The following is a 27992-nucleotide window of genomic DNA, read 5'->3' on the forward strand; positions in this document are numbered from 1 at the left end:
ACTGTGCCAGGGGATGGTCTGGTTAATATAGCACTGTGCCATGCCAGGGGATGGTCTGGTTAATATAGCACTGTGCCAGGGGATGGTCTGTGTGGAAGATGAGGTTGCTGATGTTCCCATTTTTATAATAGTCAACAAAAAGTGTCTCTTGATTTTCCATAAGGAGATTCATTTTGTACTCTTTTCTTGTCTTATTATTCTTTACATACAGAGGTTACTGTATTTTAATTACCTCTGAACAGCAGGAGGCAGCTTCTAAGGCCTCTCCATTTGTAGTAGTTTGACTGAATAAGACTTTCCCTCAACAGTACACCTGTAGTAGTTTGACTGAATAAGACTTTTCCTCAACAGTACACATGTAGTAGTTTGACTGAATAAGACTTTCCCTCAACAGTACACCTGTAGTAGTTTGACTGAATAAGACTTTTCCTCAACAGTACACCTGTAGTAGTTTGACTGAATAAGACTTTTCCTCAACAGTACACCTGTAGTAGTTTGACTGAATAAGACTTTTCCTCAACAGTACACCTGTAGTAGTTTGATTGAACAAGGAACATGTTGACACCTGTTTTCTGGTTTAAATCTATCACAAATGTTGTAAATCTTTAGTGAGCATATTGTTTGGAGATCAGACACACTTCACAGAAAGTATTTCGTTTACTGCATATTTTTACAAAATACAAAATTTGTAGGGGCAGCAAGAATATCCAAATAGACTTGTCTCTCTTGTCCCTTGAGAAGTTGAGTTTTACATAGGCTTACAATTATAGGTAGAATTATTGCTGTAATCTCAATGGATAAAAAACGTATTCAGTATCAGAACAAACCGAATAAATATGATTTCTTCGTGCATGCTTTCATAAATAATCTAGTGTGTTGGCAGTACAAAAAAGGCCTTTCCCTTTAAGGTAGTTAAGGTGACGTATATACCAGAACGAGGCAGAGATTGGTCCAAACCTGATTCCGGTAGGGCAGCCGTCCAACTAAGGACCGAGGGGGAAAAACAGAGACGAAGAACTGTCAGTTTCCGAAATAAAGACAGCATTTCAATCTGGTTTGGTAAGAGGTTTGTCTTAATTTTGTTCTAAATAATCGCGATGTATGTGTTGGAGCGATGCATGTATGAGGATATTGCTTTTTTATAAGCTGTATCTCGCCGTCTTCCCGTTTGTTATGATAACGCAAGTTGGCTAACGTTACTAGCAAGATAGCTAGGTTTCCAAGATGGCTGTTTTTATGAAAATGCCTCTGCGGGCCTTTTAGCTAACGTTAATCGTTTCAGAATTTCTCAGAATATTAATTATCTGTGCTTTCCAAACAGTTATTAATAATTAAATCTATTATTACTGAATATTAAGCAAGGGTCCGCTGCGAGCTACAGACGAATGGTTGCCTGCACTCGAAAGACACAGCTAACTACCATTAGCTAGCTAGCATTTCACTTTGGTGTTTATTGTGACAGTAGTTTTGTCGTACGGTACAAGTTACTAAGTAGTTAGGTAGCTTGCCAACACTCCAGTTTACATTATCTATGTAGGTAGTTGCATCTTTGTTTGTTTGCCCTTGTATGTGATCAATTTAATTTTGATAATTGACAGTCCCAAATTGATTAATTTATGGGTATTATGGACATCTCTCTCCAAGTCATCATGTTTTGTCAATGTTTAATTCTCATTTTCAGTATACAGTAGGGTACACACACACACACACACACACACACACACACACCATAAATCAGGTTATGAAAAATTCCGTCGCACCCTGGTGTCACATGCCTGTCTGCTGCTGTCATGGTTTTGTAGCGTTCTCCCTCTCTAACTAACGTTAGCTATATAAGGAGAGTTGGCGAATGTGGCGATCTAGACTGGTTCTGGTTGCCACATAATGCATTGCAATGTCCGTTGAATGCTACTGAGAGTTTAGTCCGTTGGTTCAGCGGTGTGGTCTACTGCTATCCTGAGATTTTGAGTTGGGATGATACAATGGAGCTTTGTGTCAAGTCTTTGTCTCTCCCCCTTTCTCTTTCGCTCTGTGGAAAATAAATACATTTGGGTTGTATTTACAATGGTGTTTGTTCTTCACTGGTTGCCCTTGTGGCAACAGGTCACAAATCTTGCTACTGTGGTATTTCACCCAATAGATATGGGAGTTTATCCACCCTCGCTCTAAACCAATAATGTTTTGTCCTCTCTCGCCACTTTTCACACCCGTGTTAAGTTTCTCTCCCTCCCTCACTCTGTTTATCATTATGCTCTTTTTTTCCTCTACACCCTCATGTTCTCTTCTCACTGTCCTCTGTTTCTACTTATCTCTATCTATCTATCAAACACTACCCCCTCTCTCCTACTACACCGGCTTTTCTGTTTCTCTCTCTTTCCGTTTCTCTCTCTTTCTGTTTATAAAACACTACCCCCTTTCTCCTGCTACACTGGCTTTTCTGTTTCTCTCTTTCTGTTTATAAAACACTACCCCCTTTCTCCTGCTACACCTGTCTCCCTGTGCATGTGTTTTCTCTGTGTTTATCTGTCTGTGTCCCCAGGTCAATAGGTTGTGAGTGTGATGGCATCGGGCAGTACGAGCAGTGAGGAGGAGAGGAGTCTGAGGGAGTGTGAGCTGTATGTGCAGAAACATAACATTCAACAGCTGCTGAAGGACTGCATCGTACAGCTATGTACCTCCCGGCCAGACAGACCCATGGCCTTCCTCAGAGAGTACTTCGAGAGGCTGGAGAAGGTGAGTCTGGGTGGGCAGGGTCCTGTGTGTGTGTGTGTGTGTGTGTGTGTGTGTGTGTGTGTGTGTGTTGATATTTGTAAACAAAGGCAAGTATCCATCTCAGTGGACAGAAAAGTCCAATCCTACTTTGCTCTAATGGTATACAGCAATAAAACTCTATTATATTCTCTGTTCCCCACTAGAAGGGTATACAGTAACAGAGCTCTATTCTACTGTTCCCCACTAAGAAGGTAAATACTGCTATATTCTATACTGTTCTACAACTACAGTGTATTCAGACCCCTTGACTATTTCCACATTTTGTTACATTACAGCCTTATTCTAATATGGATTAAATATCAATCTACACACAATACCCCGTAATGACATCACAATTAGAGGTCGACCGATTAATCGGAATGGCCGATTAATTAGGGCCGATTTCAAGTTTTCATAACAATCGGAAATTGGTATTTTTGGACACCGATTTGGGCGATTAAAAAATAATAATAATATATTTTTTAAATTATTATTATTTTTTAAGACCTTTATTTTACTAGGCAAGTCAGATAAGAACACATTCTTATTTTCAATGACGGCCTAGGAACGTTGGGTTTAACTGCCTTGTTCGGGGGCAGAAAGACAGATTTTTACCTTGTCAGCTCAGGGATTCAATCTTGCAACCTTACGGTTAACTAGTCCAACGCTCTAACCACCTGCTTTACATTGCACTCCATGAGGTTACGCGAATGCAGTAAGAAGCCAAGGTATGTTGCTAGCTAGCATTAAACTTATCTTATAAAAAACAATCAATCAATCATAATCACTAGTTAACTACACATGGTTGATGATATTACTAGTTTATCTAGCCTGTCCTGCGTTGCATATAATCGCTTAGGTACACAACCATAAACATCAATGCCTTTCTTAAAATCAATACACAAGTATATATTTTTAAACCTGCATATTTAGTTAATATTGCCTGCTAACATGAATTTCTTTTAACTAGGGAAAATGTGTCACTTCTCTTGCAACAGAGTCAGGGTATATGCAGCAGTTTGGGCCGCCTGGCTCGTTGCGAACTGTGAAGACTATTTCTTCCTAACAAAGACAGCTGACTTCGCCAAACGGGGGATGATTTAACAAAAGCGCATTTGCGAAAAAAGCACAATCGTTGCACGACTGTACCTGACCATAAACATCAATGCCTTTCTTAAAATCAATACACAGAAGTATATATTTTTAAACCTGCATATTTAGCTAAATGAAATCCAGGTTAGCAGGCAATATTAACCAGTTGAAATTGTGTCATTTTGCGTTCATTGCATGCAGAGTCAGGGTATATGCAACACTTTGGGTAATTTGTCAGAATTTTACGTAATTATGACATAACACTGAAGGTTGTGCAATGTAACAGGAATAACATTTTGTTTTCGAGATGATAGTTTCCGGATTCGACCATATTAATGACCTAAGGCTCGTGTTTCTGTGTGTTATGTTATAATTAAGCCTATGATTTGATAGAGCAGTCTGACTGAGCGATGGTAGGCAGCAGCAGGCTCGTAAGCATTCATTCAAAATAGCACTTTTGTGCGTTTTGCCAGCAGCCCTTCGCAATGCATTGCGCTGTTTATGACTTCAAGCCTATCAACTCCCAAGATTAGGCTGGTGTAACCCATGTGAAATGGCTAGCTAGTTAGCCGGGTGCACGCTAATAGCGTTTCAAACATCACTTGCTCTGAGACTTGGAGTAGTTTTTTCCCTTGCTCTGCATGGGTAACGCTGCTTCGAGGGTGGCTGTTGTCGATGTGTTCCTGGTTCGAGCCCAGGTAGGAGCGAGGAGAGGGACGGAAGCTATACTGTTACACTGGCAATACTAAAGTACCTATAAGAACATCCAATAGTCAAAGGTACATGAAATACAAATCGTATAGAGAGAAATAGTCCTATAATTCCTATAACTTCAACCTAAAACTTCTTACCTGGGAATATTGAAGACTCATGTTAAAAGGAACCACCAGCTTTTATATGTTCTCATGTTCTGAGCAAGGAACTTAAACGTTAGCTTTCTTACATGGCAGATATTGCACTTTTACTTTCTTATCCAACACTTTGTTTTTGCATTATTTAAACCAAATTGAACATGTTTCATTATTTATTTGAGGCTAAATTGATTTTATTGATGTATTATATTAAGTTAAAATAAGTGTTCAGTATTGTTGTAATTGTCATTATTACAAATAAATAAAAAAAATTGGCGGATTAACCGGTATCGGCTTTTTTGGTCCTCCAATAATCGGTATCGGCGTTGAAAAATCATAATCGGTCGACCTCTAATCACAATACCCCGTAATGACATCACAATACCCCAAAATGAAAAGGCAAAAATGTTGCAAATGTATAAAAAACAGATACCTTATTTACATAAGTATTCAGACCCTTTGCTATGAGACTCGAAATTGAGCTCGGGTGCATCCTGTTTCTGTTGATTATCCTTGAGTTGTTTCTACAACTTGATTGGAGAAAATGTTGTAAAATGAAATTGATTGGGCATGATTTGAAAAGGCACACACCTGTCTATATAAGTCCCACAGTTGACAGTGCATGTCAGAGCAAAAACCAAGCCATGAGGTTGAAGGAATTGTCCATAGAGCTCGAAGACAGGATTGTGTTGAGGCACAAAGGGTACCAAAATATTTCTGCAGCGTTGAAGGTCCCCAAGAACACAGTGGCCTCCATCATTATTAAATGGAAGAAGTTTGGAATCACCAAGACTCATCCTAGAGATGGCCGCCCGGCCAAAATGAGCAATCGGGAGAGAAGTGCCTTGGTCGGGGAGGTGACCTAGAACCCGAGTTCCTCTGTGGAGATGGGAGAACCTTCTAGAAGGACAACCATCTGTGCAGCACTCCACCAATCAGCCTTTCTGGTAGAGTGGCCAGATGGAAGCCGCTCCTCAGTAAAAGGCACATGACATCCCGCTTGGAGTTTGCCAAAAGGTACGTAAAGGCCTGTCAGACCTTGAGAAACAAGATTCTCTGGTCTGATGAAACCAAGATGGAACTCTTTGGCCTGAATGCCAAGTGTCACATCTGGAGGAAACCTGCCACCATCCCTACGGTGAAGCATGGTGGTGGCAGCATCATGCTGTGGGGATGTTTTTCAGCGGCAGGGACTGGGAGACTAGTCAGGATCGAGGGGAAAGCTGAACGAAGCAAAGTACAGAGATCCTTGATGGAAACCTGCTCCAGAGTGCTCAGGACCTCAGACTGGGGCGACGGTTCACCTTCCAACAGGACAACGGCCCTAAGCACACAGCCAAGACAACGCAGGAGTGGATTCGGGACAAGTCTCTGAATGTCCTTGAGTGGGCCAGCCAGAGCCCGGACTAGACCCTGATTTAACATCTTTGGAGAGACCTGAAAATAGCTGTGCAGCGACGCTCCTCATCCAACCTGACAGAGCTTGAGAGGATCTGCAGAGAGTCAGGGGGTCTGAATACTTTCTGAATGCACTGTATCAGGGCTCTACACTGACCTTTTTTACAAGGAGCACGTGTGCGCCTAAGTTGGAAAAATGTCGGCGCACACAAAGAAATTTAGGAGCACAATGAAACATTGGAGGTAATAAGAGTCCTAGAATCCTTCATTTTTCTAGGTGTGCAGGTGCTCCTAAATAAGAGAGGGAGAGATGCTGCTCTTGCTTTTCACAAAAGTGGAGCTTTACGTCTGTAGCTTGTTGTTGGCCAATCATAAGTCCTCAAAGCGCCAATAGACTATGGTCATAGAGCCTCGCTCTGTGTGGGGCAAAACTTAGGAGATATTTACTCAACGGAAGACTGAATTAAAAGTTACTTCATGTTCTGCTACTTCATATTCTGAATGGAGTTGTTGTTTGTAAATGTAGGATGAGAAAGCACACGCAGCCTCAGTTAGCCTAGCTAGCTGAACTAGCTTCTCCCGGGTTTGATGCAGTGAAGACGGGTACTACATAATCCTAGTTGATGATAAATAACCCCCCCCCCCCCACTCTCGCGCTTTATCAACTCCGGTTAATAAAGAAACTTAAATGGCTTTTCAGCTGCTTCCCTCACTCGGATCGGACCGTCTCTGGATCTGACCAGGTCTATAGGGAATGTGTGTAGTTATTTTCGGGTCCGTTCAGTACGGACCTCTGTATTAGTGTCTATGTATATCGGGTCTGGGTGGGTAAGCCCCAGGTCCATTCTGGACCGTGAAGATCTCTGTTCTATTCTACTATAACTGAATCCCCCCCCCCCACCAGGAGGAGGCTAAGCAGAACCTACAGCTGCAGAAGTCCAACTCTCGCTCCGACTCCCGCGAGGATGAGGTGTCTCCTCCCATGAATCCCGTGGTGAAGGGGCGGCGGCGGCGCGGTGCCATCAGCGCCGAGGTCTACACAGAGGAAGACGCCGCCTCCTACGTCAGAAAGGTCAGGGGGGGTCAGCCCTCAGCCAATCACGCATCGCTACAGGTGCACCTGACCCTACAGTTATTACTACCTACTTCTTCTAGGCTACTTCCTGATCATCCACCCTTTTCCACAAGTGTCACCTTGCACATTACCCATCCTGCATTTAAAAGCATAGGATTGGGGTAAGCATTGGTTTTACCATGGTAAAGTCCATGCAGATAAAGTGTGGGAGTGTACACTTCAGGAGAAGGGTGGAGAATCGGGCCTCGGCCACTACTTCAATCTTATCAATATAATTTTAACGATTGAAGGCAGTTTGCTTGTGATCAATGAAGCTGTACCTTCTGCCTCTGCAGGTTATTCCTAAAGACTACAAAACGATGGCCGCCCTGGCTAAAGCCATTGAGAAGAACGTGCTGTTTGCCCACCTGGACGACAACGAGAGAAGGTACAGCTGTTCACGGATTGTGTGTTAAACAATAGTGTACTACTGGTGCTGTGAAATGAAAGTATGATATAATGTTGATCCAGTCATTGTGTCCACCACCTCAACTCTTCACAGTGACATCTTTGACGCCATGTTTTCTGTTACCTACATCGCCGGGGAGACGGTCATTCAGCAAGGTACGCCATTTTACCTTTCTACTTTGACATGAAGTCATGGAAGTTTTTAATGGCCACGTGGCCTGTCCAGGAAGATCTCCTGGCTGTAGTTTCAACATGATTACATGACCATCATTACTGCTGGATCAGAATGTCTCACAGCTGTTGTTTCCCACTAGGTGACGAGGGAGATAACTTCTACGTCATTGACCAGGGAGAGATGGATGTACGTCCCTGTTTTCTGTCTGCACGCTAGGTCAACTGTTGTGTACAGTAGGGAAGACGGACTACCTGTCCATGGTCTATAGTGGTAGATGGGTAGTCTGTACACAACATACCTATGGTCTATAGTGGTAGATAGGTAGTCTGTACACAACATACCTATGGTCTATAGTGGTAGATAGGTAGTCTGTACACAACATACCTATGGTCTATAGTGGTAGATAGGTAGTCTGTACACAACATACCTATGGTCTATAGTGGTAGATAGGTAGTCTGTACACAACATACCTATGGTCTATAGTGGTAGATAGGTAGTCTGTACACAACATACCTATGGTCTATAGTGGTAGATAGGTAGTCTGTACACAACATACCTATGGTCTATAGTGGTAGATAGGTAGTCTGTACACAACATACCTATGGTCTATAGTGGTAGATGGGTAGTCTGTACACAACATACCTATGGTCTATAGTGGTAGATGGGTAGTCTGTACACAACATACCTATGGTCTATAGTGGTAGATGGGTAGTCTGTACACAACATACCTATGGTCTATAGTGGTAGATGGGTAGTCTGTACACAACATACCTATGGTCTATAGTGGTAGATGGGTAGTCTGTACACAACATACCTATGGTCTATAGTGGTAGATAGGTAGTCTGTACACAACATACCTATGGTCTATAGTGGTAGATAGGTAGTCTGTACACAACATACCTATGGTCTATAGTGGTAGATAGGTAGTCTGTACACAACATACCTATGGTCTATAGTGGTAGATAGGTAGTCTGTACACAACATACCTATGGTCTATAGTGGTAGATAGGTAGTCTGTACACAACATACCTATGGTCTATAGTGGTAGATAGGTAGTCTGTACACAACATACCTATGGTCTATAGTGGTAGATAGGTAGTCTGTACACAACATACCTATGGTCTATAGTGGTAGATAGGTAGTCTGTACACAACATACCTATGGTCTATAGTGGTAGATAGGTAGTCTGTACACAACATACCTATGGTCTATAGTGGTAGATAGGTAGTCTGTACACAACATACCTATGGTCTATAGTGGTAGATAGGTAGTCTGTACACAACATACCTATGGTCTATAGTGGTAGATCTGTTTGTTAAAAAGACATATTGTAAGACAAAATACACCGAAGTTAATACTGTCGAGAAAGCTATTTCCAATGGTGAGGTTGTTGCTCTCTCCCTCCCTCTTGCCTCTCGCTCTCTCTCGCGCTCACAGGTGTATGTGAACAATGAGTGGGTGACCAATATTGGGGAGGGGGGCAGCTTTGGCGAGCTAGCCCTGATCTATGGGACCCCCAGGGCCGCCACGGTCCGAGCCAAGAGCAACGTCAAACTGTGGGGCATCGACAGAGACAGTTACAGGAGGATACTCATGGTGAGGCTGGCTGACTGGCAGAATGGGTTCATTCACCTCTAGATATCATTTCATATACAATGTTATAAGGTGTTATTTTCCCTGCCAGCAACATTATTGGGAGACGTTGGTTTGAACAAATCGTCTCTATATATTTCCTGTTTACTGAGCTTCCACACGGTGTCAGTTCAGCCATTCAGAGGTCTCTAACAATGGTAGGAATTCCAGATGTCTGGGGCTGAATCTCAACACAGTTAGTACACATTTGGGTGTTATTATGGGACGTAACATGCTCTGTCTCTGTTTCTTTGTCGCTCTGTGTCTTTCAGGGAAGCACTTTGAGAAAGCGTAAGATGTATGAGGAATTCCTCAGCAAGGTGTCCATTTTAGGTGAGGAGTCACACATTCTACACATGACTACTCCGACCAACAAGCTGTTCAAAGAGTCGGAACAGTCTAACGACATGCTACCTACCTACCTATTTGGTCTAGGTGGCCATGTATGGAATCAAGTTGCTACAAACAAACCCAGCCTGTGATCTTTCCTGTCATTCCCCCTCTGCTGTGTTGCTGTGTGGCGCCACCCTGAGGCCAGTGTGTGTATCAACATCTGCCAGGCTGACTTTAGTGTGTCTGTGGTCCTCTACAGAGTCTCTGGACAAGTGGGAGAGGCTGACTTTAGTGTGTGTCTGTGGTCCTCTACAGAGTCTCTGGACAAGTGGAAGAGGCTGACTTTAGTGTGTGTCTGTGGTCCTCTACAGAGTCTCTGGACAAGTGGGAGAGGCTGACGGTAGCTGATGCTCTGGAGACCGTTCAGTTTGAGGACGGACAGGAGATCGTGGTTCAGGGTGAACCTGGAGATGAGTTCTTCATCATCCTGGAGGTAGGATTATCTCTGCAATATGCTGTCTGTCTTTTTGGATTTTATTTAACCTTTTATTTAACTAGGCAAGTCAGTTAAGAACAAATTCTTATTTACAATGACAGCCTACACCTGCCAAACGCGGACAACGCTGGGCCAATTGTGCGCCGCCCTATGGGACTCCCAATCACGGCCGGTTGTGATACAGCCTGGAATGGAACCAGGGTCTGTAGTGACACCTCTAGTACTGAGATGCAGGGCCTTAGACCACTGTGATACAGCCTGGAATGGAACCAGGGTGTCTGTAGTGGAACCGTAATGGAACCAGGGTCTGTAGTGACTCCTCTAGTACTGAGATGCAGGGCCTTAGACCGCTGTGATACAGCCTGGAATGGAACCAGGGTCTGTAGTGACTCCTCTAGTACTGAGATGCAGGGCCTTAGACCGCTGTGATACAGCCTGGAATGGAACCAGGGTCTGTAGTGACTCCTCTAGTACTGAGATGCAGGGCCTTAGACCGCTGTGATACAGCCTGGAATGGAACCAGGGTCTGTAGTGACTCCTCTAGTACTGAGATGCAGGGCCTTAGACCGCTGTGATACAGCCTGGAATGGAACCAGGGTCTGTAGTGACTCCTCTAGTACTGAGATGCAGGGCCTTAGACCGCTGTGATACAGCCTGGAATGGAACCAGGGTCTGTAGTGACTCCTCTAGTACTGAGATGCAGGGCCTTAGACCGCTGTGATACAGCCTGGAATGGAACCAGGGTCTGTAGTGACTCCTCTAGTACTGAGATGCAGGGTCTTAGACCGCTGTGATACAGCCTGGAATGGAACCAGGGTCTGTAGTGACTCCTCTAGTACTGAGATGCAGGGTCTTAGACCGCTGTGATACAGCCTGGAATGGAACCAGGGTCTGTAGTGACTCCTCTAGTACTGAGATGCAGGGTCTTAGACCGCTGTGATACAGCCTGGAATGGAACCAGGGTCTGTAGTGACTCCTCTAGTACTGAGATGCAGGGCCTTAGACCGCTGTGATACAGCCTGGAATGGAACCAGGGTCTGTAGTGACTCCTCTAGTACTGAGATGCAGGGCCTTAGACCGCTGTGATACAGCCTGGAATGGAACCAGGGTCTGTAGTGACTCCTCTAGTACTGAGATGCAGGGCCTTAGACCGCTGTGATACAGCCTGGAATGGAACCAGGGTCTGTAGTGACTCCTCTAGTACTGAGATGCAGGGTCTTAGACCGCTGTGATACAGCCTGGAATGGAACCAGGGTCTGTAGTGACTCCTCTAGTACTGAGATGCAGGGCCTTAGACCGCTGTGATACAGCCTGGAATGGAACCAGGGTCTGTAGTGACTCCTCTAGTACTGAGATGCAGGGTCTTAGACCGCTGTGATACAGCCTGGAATGGAACCAGGGTCTGTAGTGACTCCTCTAGTACTGAGATGCAGGGCCTTAGACCGCTGTGATACAGCCTGGAATGGAACCAGGGTCTGTAGTGACTCCTCTAGTACTGAGATGCAGGGTCTTAGACCGCTGCCGCCCCTCGGGAGCCAGTTAGTTTCCTTGAAAATAGAGGTGTAGGTTTACTTTTCACTTCCTGTATCGTTAGACCAGAGAGGAAGTACCCTTGAATATCTCATGGGAAATATGTTATGCCAACCTTTTCTTTTGTGTTTTATTTCTAAATGCTGTCTTTCAACTTGTAGACTTTTGTTTGCCATGCTAAGAGCTTGGGAGTTCTGTCTCTCTCTGTCTCTCTCTCTCTGTCTCTGTCTCTGTCTCTGTCTCTCTCTCGTCTCTCTCTCTCTCTCTCTGTCTCAGGGAAACAGCATCAACAAGGTATCACCATATTTTAACCTCAACTTTGGCCTGTGTTGTGCCCTCTCACCCTCACAGGTCTTCTGGGTTATGTGCTTTTTGTTCCTGAGTTTCTCTTCCTGTGTGTGTTCAGGGTTCAGCGGCTGTGCTCCAGAGACGGTCAGAGAATGAAGAGTTTGTGGAGGTGGGCAGACTGGGGCCCTCGGACTATTTTGGTGAGTGGACTGACTGGACTACCTAGCCTGGTCCCAGATCAGTGGTCTCCTACGATAGCCTGGTCCCAGATCAGTGGTCTCCTACGATAGCCTGGTCCCAGATCAGTGGTCTCCTACGATAGCCTGGTCCCAGATCAGTGGTCTCCTACGATAGCCTGGTCCCAGATCAGTGGTCTCCTACGATAGCCTGGTTCCAGATCAGTTTGTCCTCTTACCAACTCCATTGCGGTCAGTGTGTGACATGTGACAGGGAGTTTGCATGATGGCACCAACAGCCCTGATGGTAATGATGTTGAGCTGTGTGGATCATTGTTCCTCTTCTTCCAGTGTTGTTGTTTGTAATAGTTGTCCTCTTCTCCGTCTGTCCCAGGTGAGATCGCCCTGTTGATGAACCGTCCCCGTGCTGCGACCGTGGTCTCCCGCGGCCCTCTGAAGTGTGTGAAGCTGGACCGCCCGCGGTTCGAACGCGTTCTGGGGCCCTGCTCAGACATCCTGAAGAGGAACATTCAGCAGTACAACAGCTTTGTCTCTCTCTCCGTCTGAGTCCCTCCATTCTTCTATCGCTCTATCCCTCCACTCCTTCGCCCTCTGGCTCCCCCCCCCCCTCCCGGCTCATCCCTCCTTCCTTAACAACGGGTTCCACCAATGATCTGTTTATTTTCTTCATGTTTCTAACCCTCCACCCGGGGCTCCAGATCACTTGGCTGGGACTTTGTTGTTGTTCTGGTGTTATTGTATTTGCTATGAACCCAGATTCATTTGATTTGACACGTATGCAATGAACTCTGTTGGAGGGCACAATATTTCTGTAGTATTTTAATGTCAACTATGAAGACAGGATGAGTTGTCTCTGTAGTGTTCAGACGGTAACAGGTTAGAGAGGGTCTGTTCAGACCCAGGGTTCCAATAGAATTACAATGTGGTTCCATTAGGGTTAGTTCCATTACTGTTCACCCAGTGTTCTCTCTGACACCGGGTCAAAACTAAGGCCTTGTAATGTGTGGACTAGACACACCATGAGTCTGTCCTGGTTAGGGTCCAGAAGACCTTGTAATGTGTGGACTAGACACACCATGAGTCTGTCCTGGTTAGGGTCCAGAAGACCTTGTAATGTGTGGACTAGACACACCATGAGTCTGTCCTGGTTAGCATCCAGAAGACCTTGTAATGTGTGGACTAGACACACCATGAGTCTGTCCTGGTTAGCATCCAGAAGACCTTGTAATGTGTGGACTAGACACACCATGAGTCTGTCCTGGTTAGCATCCAGAAGACCTTGTAATGTGTGGACTAGACACACCATGAGTCTGTCCTGGTTAGCATCCAGAAGACCTTGTAATGTGTGGACTAGACACACCATGAGTCTGTCCTGGTTAGCATCCAGAAGACCTTGTAATGTGTGGACTAGACACACCATGAGTCTGCTTACAATGGACATCACCCAGGGGCCATGATGTCATAAAGAAATGTTCCTTTGTGACTTGTAAGGAAGAGCGAAGGATTGAATTGGAACTGCAATTGTGTCATGACATTAAGGATATTGTGTCATGACATTAAGGATATTGTGTCATGACATTAAGGATATTGTGTCATGACATTAAGGATATTGTGTCATGATATTAAGGATATTGTGTCATGCCATTAAGGATATTGTGTCATGACATTAAGGATATTGTGTCATGATATTAAGGATATTGTGTCATGACATTAAGGATATTGTGTCATGATATTCCTAATGTCTGGGACAAGTCTAAAGTGGCTTATGAGGGAGGGGGGGAGACAATCTTGAGAGAAATGTTGTTTTGAATAGATATCCACCAAAGGCTGATCTGTGTTGTTATACTTAACTTTTTCTAGTTGTTTTCTGGAATGTTCTTTGAGGGTACTAAGAAGCTGTGGTTTCTACACCATGAGGTTGATGTTGAGGGTCCAGTGGTGCGACTGCTCTCTCCCTATTGGAAGTTTTTCTATCTCTCTCTACCCCCCTTTCTCTCTTTCCCATCTTGTCCCCCCCCCCCCGGTCGTTGGGATAGATCTTATACGTGTCATTGTGTCTGGGTGTGTTAAAATGCTCCCTTCAGGAAAGGGAAAACAACTTGTAGTTGGTCACAGAAAGCAGATCTGGGCAGAACATCAAGTTACTCTGACCAGGGTCAAGTTGATCAGTCTGAAGGGATGTTCAGTATTTCACTTTGTGCTACATGTGTCCATTTAGCTTCTAAATAAGAGGTTTTATAACAGGTGATGGCTGTGAGGAAAACATGTTACAACTCAACGTTAATTCAACCTCTCTAGTTGAATGAAGAATGTGGAGCGTTCTGATATCAACCCTGGTGGGTTTAATAGTAGTGTTTCATCCCGTGGATGGTACATGTCCAGTGTCATACCTAGTGGTGTTTAGGAAGCTATCGTTTTCAAATGTTTTTCACACGGGAGGTCTGTTTCTGAAAACGGCTGTTTTTCACCCCCACATTGAAGTGTTAGTTTATAACGAGGGTTCAGTCTTGTAACTATCTTTGAGAAGTGCCTGGTTGCGTTCTATCCACACTCTCTTAGAATTAACAATTAGAACCAAAAGGATTCCGGTTCCATACCATCGTGGAGGCGAGTCTTTTCAATGTTTGGGGTCTAACATTTATCTAACCATTTTAGTTTGAACCGTTTTTGTTGTCTTTTGAAAAACCCATGTTTGTTCTAATCCCAACTACAGTATATTGTTGTAAACTGGACATTTGCCATTTTAGAATTTTGCTGAATATTTTGTAACGTACTATATAGTATACCGTTAGCGTAAGACTCCCTTCCCTCTCTCCAGCCTAACGCTATCCAAAGTGTTACTGCTGTTATTTTCATGGAAATTATAAAGGAATCCATCAAAACTGTGATGTATAGAGATTTGGCTACAAATCAGTCATGTATAGACTAGTCCTCTGAAAGTAACTGTTGAATCAATATGTTGTTATGGATGTGTGTGTGTTCCAAATGGAACCCTATTCCTTATATAGTGCACTGCCTTTGACTAAGCAGTGCGCTGTATAGGCAATAGGGGTGCCATTTTGGAGGCATGCAATGTTGCGTTTTATTTCCACCATGGTGTGTTGTCCTGGATAAAATGTTTCCAACTGAACTAGTATCAGGCTGGAATGGACATGGCCTTGCTACATCTCATGGTTGATCGATTTATGGTGTTTTTACATTTTTACTGTTCAACTGTCCTTGGTGTATTGTGTGAATAAATTAGATTTTTTATTTGTCAGGCTGTGTGCGTGTCTGAAATGCCACTCTGTTTCCTATATATAAAGCCCCATAGGCTCTGGTCAAAAGTAGTGCACTATATAGGGTGTCATTGGGCTCTGGTCAAAGTAGTGCACTATATAGGGTGTCATTGGGCTCTGGTCAAAGTAGTGCACTTTATAGGGAATCGGGTGCCTTTTCAGACACACAGTGTATCTAGTTGATGCCCTGGACCCAATGTTGAAATAATGTTAGTTTATGGTTTTCTATGTTCTCTCATGGAGGCCAGAGTAAAATGAAGTAGTAAGCTATTCTAGGCTACTGCTTGTTGTATAACTTGCCTACTGAAGTGGTTGATAGCCCTCATGAATCCCTAGTGCATCTGATGGGGGAAGTCCAGCAGTGGGAGGACTTGGGGGGAATCTAGAACTCTAGCAGTGGGAGGACTTGGAGGAATCTAGAACTCTAGTAGTGGGAGGACTTGGGGGGAATCTAGAACTCTAGCAGTGGGAGGACTTGGAGGAATCTAGAACTCTAGCAGTGGGAGGACTTGGAGGAATCTAGAACTCTAGCAGTGGGAGGACTTGGAGGAATCTAGAACTCTAGCAGTGGGAGGACTTGGGGGGAATCTAGAACTCTAGCAGTGGGAGGACTTGGGGGAATCTAGAACTCTAGCAGTGGGAGGACTTGGGGGAATCTAGAACTCTAGTAGTGGGAGGACTTGGAGGAATCTAGAACTCTAGCAGTGGGAGGACTTGGAGGAATCTAGAACTCTAGCAGTGGGAGGACTTGGGGGGAATCTAGAACTCTAGCAGTGGGAGGACTTGGAGGAATCTAGAACTCTAGCAGTGGGAGGACTTGGGGGGAATCTAGAACTCTAGCAGTGGGAGGACTTGGGGGGAATCTAGAACTCTAGCAGTGGGAGGACTTGGGGGGAATCTAGAACTCTAGCAGTGGGAGGACTTGGGGGAATCTAGAACTCTAGCAGTGGGAGGACTTGGAGGAATCTAGAACTCTAGCAGTGGGAGGACTTGGAGGAATCTAGAACTCTAGCAGTGGGAGGACTTGGAGGAATCTAGAACTCTAGCAGTGGGAGGACTTGGAGGAATCTAGAACTCTAGCAGTGGGAGGACTTGGGGGGAATCTAGAACTCTAGCAGTGGGAGGACTTGGAGGAATCTAGAACTCTAGTAGTGGGAGGACTTGGGGGGAATCTAGAACTCTAGCAGTGGGAGGACTTGGAGGAATCTAGAACTCTAGCAGTGGGAGGACTTGGAGGAATCTAGAACGCTAGTAGTGGGAGGACTTGGAGGAATCTAGAACTCTAGTAGTGGGAGGACTTGGAGGAATCTAGAACTCTAGCAGTGGGAGGACTTGGAGGAATCTAGAACTCTAGCAGTGGGAGGACTTGGAGGAATCTAGAACGCTAGTAGTGGGAGGACTTGGAGGAATCTAGAACTCTAGTAGTGGGAGGACTTGGAGGAATCTAGAACTCTAGCAGTGGGAGGACTTGGAGGAATCTAGAACGCTAGTAGTGGGAGGACTTGGAGGAATCTAGAACTCTAGCAGTGGGAGGACTTGGAGGAATCTAGAATGGGTGGCTATTGTCATTTCTTTCTCACATACTGATTTGATGCGTTATGTTCCAATCAGAGAGTAACACACCTTTCTATCCCTTTTATTTTTAGTGGTTTGTGTCTCATTCCATGTTTTTAATTTATTTGTAGATCATTCATTCACTCTAACAACTAGGGTTGCAAAATTCAGGTTAATTTCCTGGTTGGAGTTCTGGGAGAACTTGGGAAAGTTAGCGTCATTCTGAAACCTTATTAAGTACAGTGTTCAGTCTATAGATGAACAGTCAGTGAGGTGTTTCTGACACACAACAATCACCATTATAGCTTGACCAGGGTCTGTGTGCAACACTGCCACTGTAAGTACAATAACTGTAAGGTGCAGTATGTACGAGAATACAAACAGTCCGAGATGTTCACTATAGTTTTGCCTTAGGTCATGTGATCAGGGCTTATAGAACAGAGGTCCACAGCTCAGGTTTTCATTTGTCCCTGGCACTACATTGATTAAGTAATATCATTGATTGGATAGTGCACACACACACCTGGTGGCCCAGGTCAAAATTAGTCTGTGATTTAAAGTTAGACTCTGTGAAATGATGTTGCCATGAGCAACAACGTAAGATACTAAGATGAGCGAGATGCAACACTTCTCTCTCACACAGTCACACACAGTATCTGTGCATGTACACGTGTTCACTTCAGTGGTAGCCAGGGCACCAAAACAGTGGACAAGTTGAGCTTCGTGCTTTAACGCTCTTAGTTGTGGAAATTGACCCACTGTGCTGTTTACTGTCTACATCTACGCCATATCGCTGAGGCCACCTTTAAAAGGTTAGTAAGTAAAGCAGCGAACACTGCAGATGCCCCCAGGACCACAGCTGTGTACCCCTGGTTTAGAGAAATATCGTGTGTCCCAAATCAACCCCTAGCCCCTATTCCTACATCCTACCCTTTGGGCACTAGTTCAGAGCTGAGAGGATTGGATGGGTATCATCAGAGGGGAAGGGTGAGGATGGTCTCTGGAGCAAGTCCAGGGTCAGACGGGCAGCACGGTGTCATCAAGGTGGCTCACAACTCCACCTATCCTATCAGAGGGCACAGTGGAGCTGTTACCATATGGCTTGTACCTATCCAATCCTTTCCTATCTAGAGTAGGGGTCAAGGTTTTTGGTTTAGGATTGGGCCTACTCTGTTTAGTGCTCCCATTCTTCGGCTACGTCCCAATTCTCTTCTCTGCTCACATAGTGTCCACTTGGCTTGCACACTCCCTGTCATAGATTTAAAAGCATGGGATTGGTATAAGCATTGGCTGGAGGGAGGAGGGAAGTTTCCAGCATTGCTAAGTCCATGCAAAAAAAAAGTGTGCAAGTGCACACTTCAGGAGAGGAAAAAGGGTGGTGATTTGGGTCGTGGCCTTCAAGCTCTCATTGACGTTTGACAAGGCCTGTGGGATGCGTCCCAAATGGAACCTTTTTCCTTTTATAGTGCACTACTTTAGAGCCCTGGTCAGGAATAGGATGTCTGTTTAGGGAAGAGGAAGAGGTCTATGTAGGGAATAGGGTGGCCAGAGGACCATTTTATTATGATGATGATTATGACTGTACAAGGTTTGCTTTACTGTTTGTGCTCAGTTATAATCCTTTTGGTTTAGGTTGTCCTAATGGCAGGTCAAGCAATAAAACAAATACATTCTTACAAAGTTTGTCAACTGTGGTTATTGATGGTTTGTTTGAGGTGTGTCTCTCTGTATGTATATTCTGAAGTCCTTCATCACCATAACTCTGCACATAGTCACTACAGAGGAACCCACTGGACACATGGGATGTGTCCCAAATTGCCCCATAATCTCTATGTAGTGCACTACTTTTGACCAGAACCCCTTGGGCCCGTAGTGTACTACATAGGGAATAGGGTGTGATTTGGGAAGAACACATTGTCGTCTGGAGTTCAACTGCTGTCGGGGAAAAATACAACTTTCCCTTTAAACACGTTCGGTCTTTTCCGGGAGGTTCCGCCGGAATTCGACACTGCCTTCCCTCCGCTACTGCAGCCTGGTCGCGAGGAGCTGTACCAATTCACTTATTATTAGCGATATCAGAAATTATAAACAATTTGCCATTTTAAACGCAGGGAAAAGTCAGTCGTTGGATACCACCACCCTCTGCAAAATGCAGGCCATTAAATGCGTCGTGGTGGGCGATGGGTAAGACCTTTTGTGTGTGTTTAGGCTGAAAATGTGTCCTTTTTCGAGTCTGTGAGGGCAATTGTTGCAGTAAGGGCTGGGGCTATAGCGGGTTGAATGGGTCGGCTTTCAGTTCGCTAGAATCCGCTCTCTCATCAGTGCGTGAGCGTCAAATGAATGTTGAGCAATTACATTTTTATTTTGTTAGCATACTTTGTGATTTCATGTTATCATGCCACATTTTCCGCCAGGTTTTGCACAATACATTATAAGTTCGGGTGTGAAATATTGTCTGAAATTGAACTAAAGCTATTTGAAGGTTTCATTGAAATATAAAAACAACTAACTAAAGCTTCTCGGATTAACAACATTTGGAAACCCATATTTGTCGTTTTTTGGGGGGGGAGCAAAATTGTGAAATATACATGAATATGTGCATAGTTGCAGAAATGTCGCTGGGAGGTCTTGGCTGAGACTCATTAAATGATGTAATGCTTTCACACCTACACAGCCAGCTCCTACGGAGGCACGGGCTACCGATGGGCATGGGCACCTATGCAATATACCGGGTTTATATAGCCTTTCTACCATAGACATCTTTGAAAGACAGGTTTATTTGACTTCTGCTACATTGTGATGCGGTGCGGATGCCGCGTAGATCTTGGGTAGTGTGTGGAAGTAGGGTGCACTGGACTGCATAGCATAGCTAAACAGGGGTGTGGGGGGCCCTGTCTAGGATTTTTTTAGGGGATGGGCAACACACACACACACATGCGCAATATTGTACAACTAACCTTGTGGGGACACGTAATTCAGTCCCATTCAAAGTCCTATTTTCCCTAACCCTAAAACTAACCCTAGTCGGGTCCAAAAGGCTCCTTAACAGCTTCTACCCCCAAGCCATGAGACTCCTGAACAGATAATCAAAGGGCTACCCAGACCCCTCTTTTACGCAGCTGCTACTCTGTTTATCATCTCCGCACATTGACTCTGTACCGGTACCCCCTGTATATAGCCTCACTATTGTTATTTTACTGCTGCTGTTTAATTATTTGTTACTTTTATTTAAAATGTTTTACTTATCTAATTTTTACTTAATACTTTGTATTTTTATTTTCTTAACTTCTTAAAGCATTGTTGGTTAAGGGCTTGTAACACACATGTGACAAATACAATTTGATTTGAGCTCCTAACCCTAAATCTAACCCTAGCTCCTAACCTTTAACCTAATTCTAACCCTAAACCCCCTAGAAATAGCATTTGACCTTGTGGGGACCAACAAAATGTCCCCAGTTGGTCAAATTTTTGTTCATTTACTATTCTTGTAGGGACTTCTGGACTTCAAGTATAGTTAAACATGTCCACAAACACACACACAGGTAATGATGTGAAGTGGCGTCTTCAGATAGCAGGCCCCCCTCTCTGATATTTTTATTTTTATTGAACCTTTATTTAACTAGGCAAGTCAATTAAGAACAAATTCTTATTTACAATGACGGCCTACCAAAAGGCAAAAGGCCTGCAGGGACGGGGGCTGGGATTAAAAATAACAAATAAATAAAACATAAATATAGGACAAAACACACATCACGACAAGAGAGACATCACACCACTACATGAAGAGAGACCTAAGACAACAACATAGCAAGGCAGCTGTGGTCTGCCAATGTGCCCCCTAGCCAGAAGGCTATGTAGGACAGTGTCTGTGTTCACACACACTGCCAAACAACCATACACAGCCTTTAGCATTTATTTATTGATTTGATTACTCTCTCTATATATCCCTCTCTCTATATATATATCTCTATCCCTCTCTACCTCTCTCTATCTCTCTCTCTCTTCTCTCTCTGTCCCTCTCTCTCTTTCTCTCTCTATCCCTCTCTCTCTCTATCCCTCTATCTCTCTCTCTCTTCTCTCTCTACCCCCCTCTCTCTCTCTCTCTCCCTCTTTCTCTCTATCCCCCTCTCTCTCTCTATCCCTCTATCTCTCTCTCTACCCCTCTCTCTATATATATCTCTCTCTCTCTCAATTCATTTTTCAGTTTAAAGGGTTATATTGGCATGGGAAACAAATGTTTACATTGCCAAAGCAAGTGAAATAGATAATATACAAAAGTAAAATGAACAAACATCGCATTCTTTCTCTCTCAGAGCGGTGGGAAAGACATGTCTTCTCATCAGCTATACCACCAATGCCTTCCCTGGAGAATACATCCCCACAGTGTGAGTATCATAGCATGAAGCTTCACTACAATAATGGTGTGTGTGCATGCCTGTTTTTGTGTGTTTGTGTGTGTGTGTGTGTGTGTGTGTGTGTGTGTGTGTGTGTGTGTGTGTGTGTGTGTGTGTGTGTGTGTGTGTGTGTGTGTGTGTGTGTGTACTTCTCTGAACAACATCCTGTCCTCTCAGGTTTGACAACTACTCTGCCAATGTGATGGTAGATGGGAAACCAGTGAATCTGGGACTGTGGGATACTGCAGGACAGGAGGACTACGACAGGCTAAGACCACTGTCCTATCCACAGACGGTAACTCACTCACTCACTCACTCACTCACTCACTCACTCACTCACTCACTCACTCACTCACTCACTCACATCTCTCATTCATTATCACTCATACACATTCCACATCCTCCATCTTGTGTCTTCCTGGTTCTGCTTAACTCATTCTCCACACAGTTTCCTGTTATTCCACTGTTTTCCTCATTATCTCACCAGTGGCGGCTCCGTCAGACACACAGCTTCCTGCCTGCCTGGCTGCTGCTTCAGAGAAAATTATTAGGGGGCTATTTTAACGTTCCACCCATCCCAGCCAGAGAGGAGAATAGTCATATTCTCACACAAATTATCAAGGAACCTACCAGGTACAACCCTAAATCCGTAACCATGGGCACCCTCATAGATATCATCCTGACCAACTTGCCCTCTAAATACACCTCTGCTGTCTTCAACCAGGATCTCAGCGATCACTGCCTCATTGCTTGCGTCCGTAATGGATCCGCGGTCAAACGACCACCCCTCATCACTGTCAAACGCTCCCTTTAACACTTTAGCGAGCAGGCCTTTCTAATCGACCTGGCCTGGGTATCCTGGAAGGATATTTACCTCATCCCGTCAGTAGAGGATAACTGTTTGCTCTTTAAAAGTGCTTTCCTCACCATCTTAAATAAGCATGCCCCATTAAAAAATGTAGAACTAAGAACAGATATAGCCCTTGGTTCACCCCAGACTTGACTGCCCTCAACCAGCACAAAAACATCCTGTGGCGTACGGCATTAGCATCAAATAGCCCCCGTGATATGCAACATTTCAGGGAAGTCAGGAACCAATATACACAGGTAGTTAGAAAAGCTAAGGCTAGCTTTTTCAAACAGAAATTTGCATCCTGTAGCACTATTTCCAAAACATTTTGGGACACTGTAAAATCCATAGAGAATAAGAGCACCTCCTTCCTGCTGCCCACTGCACTGAGGCTAGGAAACACTCACCACCGATAGATCTACGATAATCGATAATTTCAATAAGCACTTTTCTACGGCTGGCCATGCTTTCCACCTGGCTACCCATACCCCGGCCAACAGCTCTGCACTCCCCGCAGAAACTTGCCCAAGTCCCCCCTGCATCTCCTTCACCCAAATCCAGACAGCTGATGTTCTGAAAGAGTTGCAAAATCTGGATCCCTACAAATCAGCTGGGCTAGACAATCTGGATCCTCTCTTTCTAAAATGATCTGCCAAAATTCTTGCAACCCCTATTACTAGCCTGTTCAACCTCTCTTTCGTATAGTCTGAGATCCCCAAAGATTGGAAAGCTGCCGCGGTCGGGGATGATCCTGCCCTGCCTTTCTAAAATCTTCGGAAGCCAAGTCAACAAACAGATTACCGACCATTTCGAATCCCACCGTACCTTCTCCGCTATGCAATCTGGTTTCCAAGCTGGTCATGGGTGCACCTCAGCCACGCTCCAGGTCCTAAACGATATCATAACCACCATCGATAAAAGACAGTACTGTGCAGCCGTCTTCATCGACCTGGCCAATGCTTTCGACTCTGTCAATCACCGCATTCTTATTGGCAGACTCAATAGCCTAGGTTTCTCAAATGACTGCCTCGCCTGCTTCACCAACTACTTCTCAGATAGAGTTCAGTGTGTCAAATCGGAGGGCCTGTTGTCCGGACCTCTGGCAGTCTCTATGGGGGTGCCACAGGGTTCAATTCTCGGGCCGACTCTTTTCTCTGTAAATATCAATGATGTCACTCTTGCTGCTGGTGACTCTCTAAACCACCTCTACGCAGACGACACCATTCTGTATACATCTGGCCCTTCTTTGGACACTGTGTTAACAAACTTCCAAATGAGCTTCAATGTCATACAACACTCCTTCCGTGGCCTCCAACTGCTTTTACATGCTAGTAAAACTAAGTGCATGCTCTTCAACCAATTGCTGCCGCACCCGCCTGCCCGACTAGCATCACTACTCTGGATGGTTCTGACTTAGAATATGTGGACAACTACAAATACCTAGGTGTCTGGTTAGACTGTAAACTCTCCTTCCAGACTCACATTAAGCATCTCCAATCCAAAATAAAATCTAGAATCGGCTTCGTATTTCGCAACAAAGCCTCCTTCACTCATGCTGCCAAACATACCCTCGTAAAACTGACTATCCTACCGATCCTTGACTTCGGCGAAAATAGCCTCCAACACTCTACTCAGCAAATTGGATGTAGCCTATCACAGTGCCATCCATTTTGTCACCAAAGCCCCATATACTACCCACCACTGCGACCTGTATGCTCTCGTTGGCTAGCCCTCGCTACATATTCGTCGACAAACCCACTGGCTCCAGGTCATCTATAAGTCTTTGCAAGGTAAATCCCCGCCTTATGTCAGCTCACTGGTCACCATAGCAACACCCACCCGTAGAACGCGCTCCAGCAGGTATATCTCACTGATCATCCCCAAAGCCAACACCTCCTTTGGCTGCCTTTCCTTCCAGTTCTCTGCTGCCAATGACTGGAACGAATTGCAAAAATCTCTGACGCTGGAGTCTTATATCTCCCTCTCTAACTTTAAGCACCAGCTGTCAGAGCAGCTTACCGATCACTGTACCTGTACACAGCCAATCTGTAAATAGCACACCCAACTACCTCATCCCCATATTGTTATTTATCCTGTCTGCCTCAGTAATACATACATCCTGTCTGCCTCAGTAATACATACATCCTGTCTGCCTCAGTAATACATACATCCTGTCTGCCTCAGTAATACATACATCCTGTCTGCCTCATTAATACATCCTGTCTGCCTCAGTAATACATCCTGTCTGCCTCATTAATACATCCTGTCTGCCTCATTAATGCATCCTGTCTGCCTCAGTAATACATCCTGTCTGCCTCAGTAATACATCCTGTCTGCCTCATTAATACATCCTGTCTGCCTCAGTAATACATCCTGTCTGCCTCAGTAATACATCCTGTCTGCCTCAGTAACACATCCTGTCTGCCTCAGTAATACATTCTGTCTGCCTCAGTAATACATACATCCTGTCTGCCTCAGTAATACATACATCCTGTCTGCCTCAGTAATACATACATCCTGTCTGCCTCATTAATACATCCTGTCTGCCTCAGTAATACATCCTGTCTGCCTCATTAATACATCCTGTCTGCCTCATTAATTCATCCTGTCTGCCTCAGTAATACATCCTGTCTGCCTCAGTAATACATCCTGTCTGCCTCAGTAATACATCCTGTCTGCCTCAGTAATACATCCTGTCTGCCTCAGTAATACATCCTGTCTGCCTCAGTAATACATCCTGTCTGCCTCAGTAACACATCCTGTCTGCCTCAGTAATACATCCTGTCTGCCTCAGTAATACATCCTGTCTGCCTCAGTAATACATCCTGTCTGCCTCAGTAATACATCCTGTCTGCCTCAGTAATACATCCTGTCTGCCTCCCTGTCCAGAGGAACCCCTGCACACACACACACTGGTGTTGCATTCCGAGGCCCCAGCTCCAGACTCCTCCAGCCCCTCTGTAAGGTTACCGTACCTGCTCTGAATACCAACACATCCTTTAGTCTCTCCAGCTGCTGTCCTTTTCTATACAGAACGTATAGAGTCACTGAGTCACAGAAATCACAGAGTCCAACGCATTTTTTTTCATGCAGTGTTTCTTGTTTAATTAGCCTGTTTAATACACTGTCTGTTTTCTGTGTATTGTCCGAACAGGACGTGTTCTTGACATGTTTCTCTCTGGTGAGCCCTGCCTCCTTTGAGAACGTCAGAGCTAAGGTGAGTGCCTTTATCACCCTGCTAAATAACAGTAATGGTAATATCACTAATATTGTCAGCACCACATTGTACAGTGTTACATTGTGTTCATTCATGTTGCTGTTTGGGCTGATGGCCCAACTCCACAACCTCTTTATGTAGGCTGACCTTTTAAGACCTTATAACCCTTTGACCTTAATGATCTTAACAGTGGAACTTCCGGGTACCACTGTTCAAGGTCACATAGAGCTCAGAGGTCAAGGGTTCATTTGTATTACATTTAAAAAATTAAACTAGGCAAGTCAGTTAAGAACATATTCTTATTTACAATTACGGTCTAAGGCACTGCATCTCAGTGCTAGAGGCGTCACGACAGACTCCCTAGTTCGAATCCAGGCTGTATCTCAACTGGACATGATTGGGAGTCCCATAGGGCGCTGTACAATTGGCCCAGCATCATCTGGGTTTGGACGGTGTAGGCTGTCATTGTAAATAATATTTTTTTCTTAACTGACTTGCCTAGTTAAATAAAGGTTAAAATTTAATTAAAATGAACCCTTGACCTTTGACCTGTATGTGACCTTGAACAGTGGTACCCGGAAGTGCGTCACCACTGCCCCAACACCCCCATCATCCTGGTGGGAACGAAGCTGGACCTGAGGGACGACAAGGACACTATTGAGAGGCTGAGGGACAAGAAGTTGTCCCCAATCACCTACCCTCAGGGCCTGGCCATGGCACGGGAGATAGGTGGGTGTCTGTGGAGGGGGGGGTTTGGTTTGAGAAAGAGTGCGAGGATGTAATGTGTCTGAATGTGTTTCTGACAGCTTCTTTGAGCTCAAGTGTTCACCTGTGTCTGAACTCACCTATTTTGAGTCCAAGTTTCTGACTGACCAATTGGATGTGTGTCAGTCCTCATCCCCTTCTCTGATTGGCTGTCTCCTGTCCCCTACAGGTGCGGTGAAGTACCTGGAGTGCTCAGCCCTGACCCAGAGGGGGCTGAAGACCGTTTTTGACGAGGCCATCCGGGCCGTCCTGTGCCCGCCACCAATCAAAAAGCGGCGCAAGAAGTGCACCCTCTTCTGAGAGAGTTGGGGCGAGGAGGGGGGGGGGTCTGCAAGAAATAAAAACTGAATCTACTGTTTTACAGAAAGTGTTGCTAATCTATCGCTGTCAGTGTCTCAAATACTACCCTAGTCCCCCTTTAACACTATGTAGGGAATAGGGTTGTTGTTTGTAAGGGAGTAGTAGTGCACTATGTAGGGAATAGGGTTGTTGTTTGTAAGGGAGTAGTAGTGCACTATGTAGGGAATAGGGTTGTTGTTTGTAAGGGAGTAGTAGTGCACTATGTAGGGAATAGGGTTGTTGTTTGTAAGGGAGTAGTAGTGCACTATGTAGGGAATAGGGTTGTTGTTTGTAAGGGAGTAGTAGTGCACTATGTAGGGAATAGGGTTGTTGTTTGTAAGGGAGTAGTAGTGCACTATGTAGGGAATAGGGTTGTTGTTTGTAAGGGAGTAGTAGTGCACTATGTAGGGAATAGGGTTGTTGTTTGTAAGGGAGTAGTAGTGCACTATGTAGGGAATAGGGTTGTTGTTTGTAAGGGAGTAGTAGTGCACTATGTAGGGAATAGGCAACTCTTCACAGATATAGGTTGTTGACACAGGAGTGGGTAGAACTTGAAAGGGTGTGTCCCGAATTGCACCTGATTCCTTAAATAGTGCACTATTGACAAGGACCCACATAGGGAATAGGGTGCCAATTGGGAGACAGACTAAGGCACAATTAATTGAACTCCTCTTTAGGACCTTTGCATCCATTCTGTGTGACCTATGCCTTAAATCAATTGGGTAAATTGAACGGGTCAATGTCTCAGAGAGAGAGGTCATTCTGGGTAAATGGAACAGGTCAGTGTCTTAGAGAGAGAGGCCATTCTGGGTAAATGGAATGGGTCAGTGTCTCAGAGAGAGGTCATTCTGGGTAAATGGAACAGGTCAGTGTCTTAGAGAGAGAGGTCATTCTGGGTAAATGGAACGGGTCAGTGTCTCAGAGAGAGAGGTCATTCTGGGTAAATGGAACAGGTCAGTGTCTTAGAGAGAGAGGCCATTCTGGGTAAATGGAACAGGTCAGTGTCTCAGAGAGAGGCCATTCTGGGTAAATGGAACGGGTCAGTGTCTCAGAGAGAGAGGCCATTCTGGGTAAATGGAACAGGTCAGTGTCTTAGAGAGAGAGGCCATTCTGGGTAAATGGAATGGGTCAGTGTCTCAGAGAGAGAGGCCATTCTGGGTAAATGGAACAGGTCAGTGTCTCAGAGAGAGAGGTCATTCTGGGTAAATGGAACGGGTCAGTGTCTCAGAGAGAGAGGTCATTCTGGGTAAATGGAACGGGTCAGTGTCTCAGAGAGAGAGGCCATTCTGGGTAAATTGAACAGGTCAGTGTCTCAGAGAGAGAGGCCATT

The 27992-nt window shown here is 44.8% G+C and overlaps 2 protein-coding genes across 4 annotated transcripts; both read left to right on the plus strand.

Annotated features, from left to right (window-relative positions):
• The first annotated feature begins 944 nt into the window (after window positions 1–944).
• Window positions 945–18777, plus strand: LOC106606198 (cAMP-dependent protein kinase type I-alpha regulatory subunit). 3 transcript variants are annotated; one of them, XM_082972927.1, is made up of 11 exons: window positions 945–1059; window positions 2540–2733; window positions 6997–7206; window positions 7503–7594; window positions 7709–7770; window positions 7929–7975; window positions 9227–9385; window positions 9694–9754; window positions 10126–10247; window positions 12187–12268; window positions 12639–18777. In XM_082972927.1, exons 2-11 carry the CDS (start codon window positions 2560–2562, stop codon window positions 12809–12811), a joined length of 1182 nt encoding a protein of 393 aa, XP_082829053.1. In that variant the 5' UTR covers window positions 945–1059; window positions 2540–2559; the 3' UTR covers window positions 12812–18777. The 3 variants fall into 3 exon arrangements, with proteins under 3 accessions (XP_082829053.1, XP_082829055.1, XP_082829054.1); XM_082972929.1 differs by having other exon boundaries at window positions 6997–7164; XM_082972928.1 differs by having other exon boundaries at window positions 959–1066.
• A 318-nt stretch (window positions 18778–19095) lies between these two features.
• On the plus strand, window positions 19096–26690 carry LOC106606208 (ras-related C3 botulinum toxin substrate 3). Its single transcript, XM_045715850.2, has 6 exons — window positions 19096–19281; window positions 21411–21482; window positions 21669–21786; window positions 25496–25558; window positions 26128–26287; window positions 26493–26690. Exons 1-6 carry the CDS (start codon window positions 19247–19249, stop codon window positions 26621–26623), a joined length of 579 nt encoding a protein of 192 aa, XP_045571806.1. The 5' UTR covers window positions 19096–19246; the 3' UTR covers window positions 26624–26690.
• The last annotated feature ends 1302 nt before the right edge of the window (window positions 26691–27992 follow it).

This window comes from Salmo salar, chromosome 03 (assembly GCF_965601325.2).
Source record: "Salmo salar chromosome 03, fSalSal1, whole genome shotgun sequence".
In the NCBI taxonomy this organism is placed as follows: domain Eukaryota; kingdom Metazoa; phylum Chordata; class Actinopteri; order Salmoniformes; family Salmonidae; genus Salmo; species Salmo salar.

Coding starts and splice junctions, on each gene's coding strand:
- LOC106606198 (XM_082972927.1), top strand. CDS start 2,560: ATGGCATCGGGCAGTACGAGCAGTGAGGAGGAGAGGAGTCTGAGGGAG. Junction 2,734..6,996: donor ACTTCGAGAGGCTGGAGAAG/GTGAGTCTGGGT, acceptor CCCCCCCACCAG/GAGGAGGCTAAGCAGAACCT. Junction 7,595..7,708: donor CTGGACGACAACGAGAGAAG/GTACAGCTGTTC, acceptor AACTCTTCACAG/TGACATCTTTGACGCCATGT.
- LOC106606208 (XM_045715850.2), top strand. CDS start 19,247: ATGCAGGCCATTAAATGCGTCGTGGTGGGCGATGG. Junction 19,282..21,410: donor TGCGTCGTGGTGGGCGATGG/GTAAGACCTTTT, acceptor TTTCTCTCTCAG/AGCGGTGGGAAAGACATGTC. Junction 25,559..26,127: donor TTGAGAACGTCAGAGCTAAG/GTGAGTGCCTTT, acceptor GACCTTGAACAG/TGGTACCCGGAAGTGCGTCA.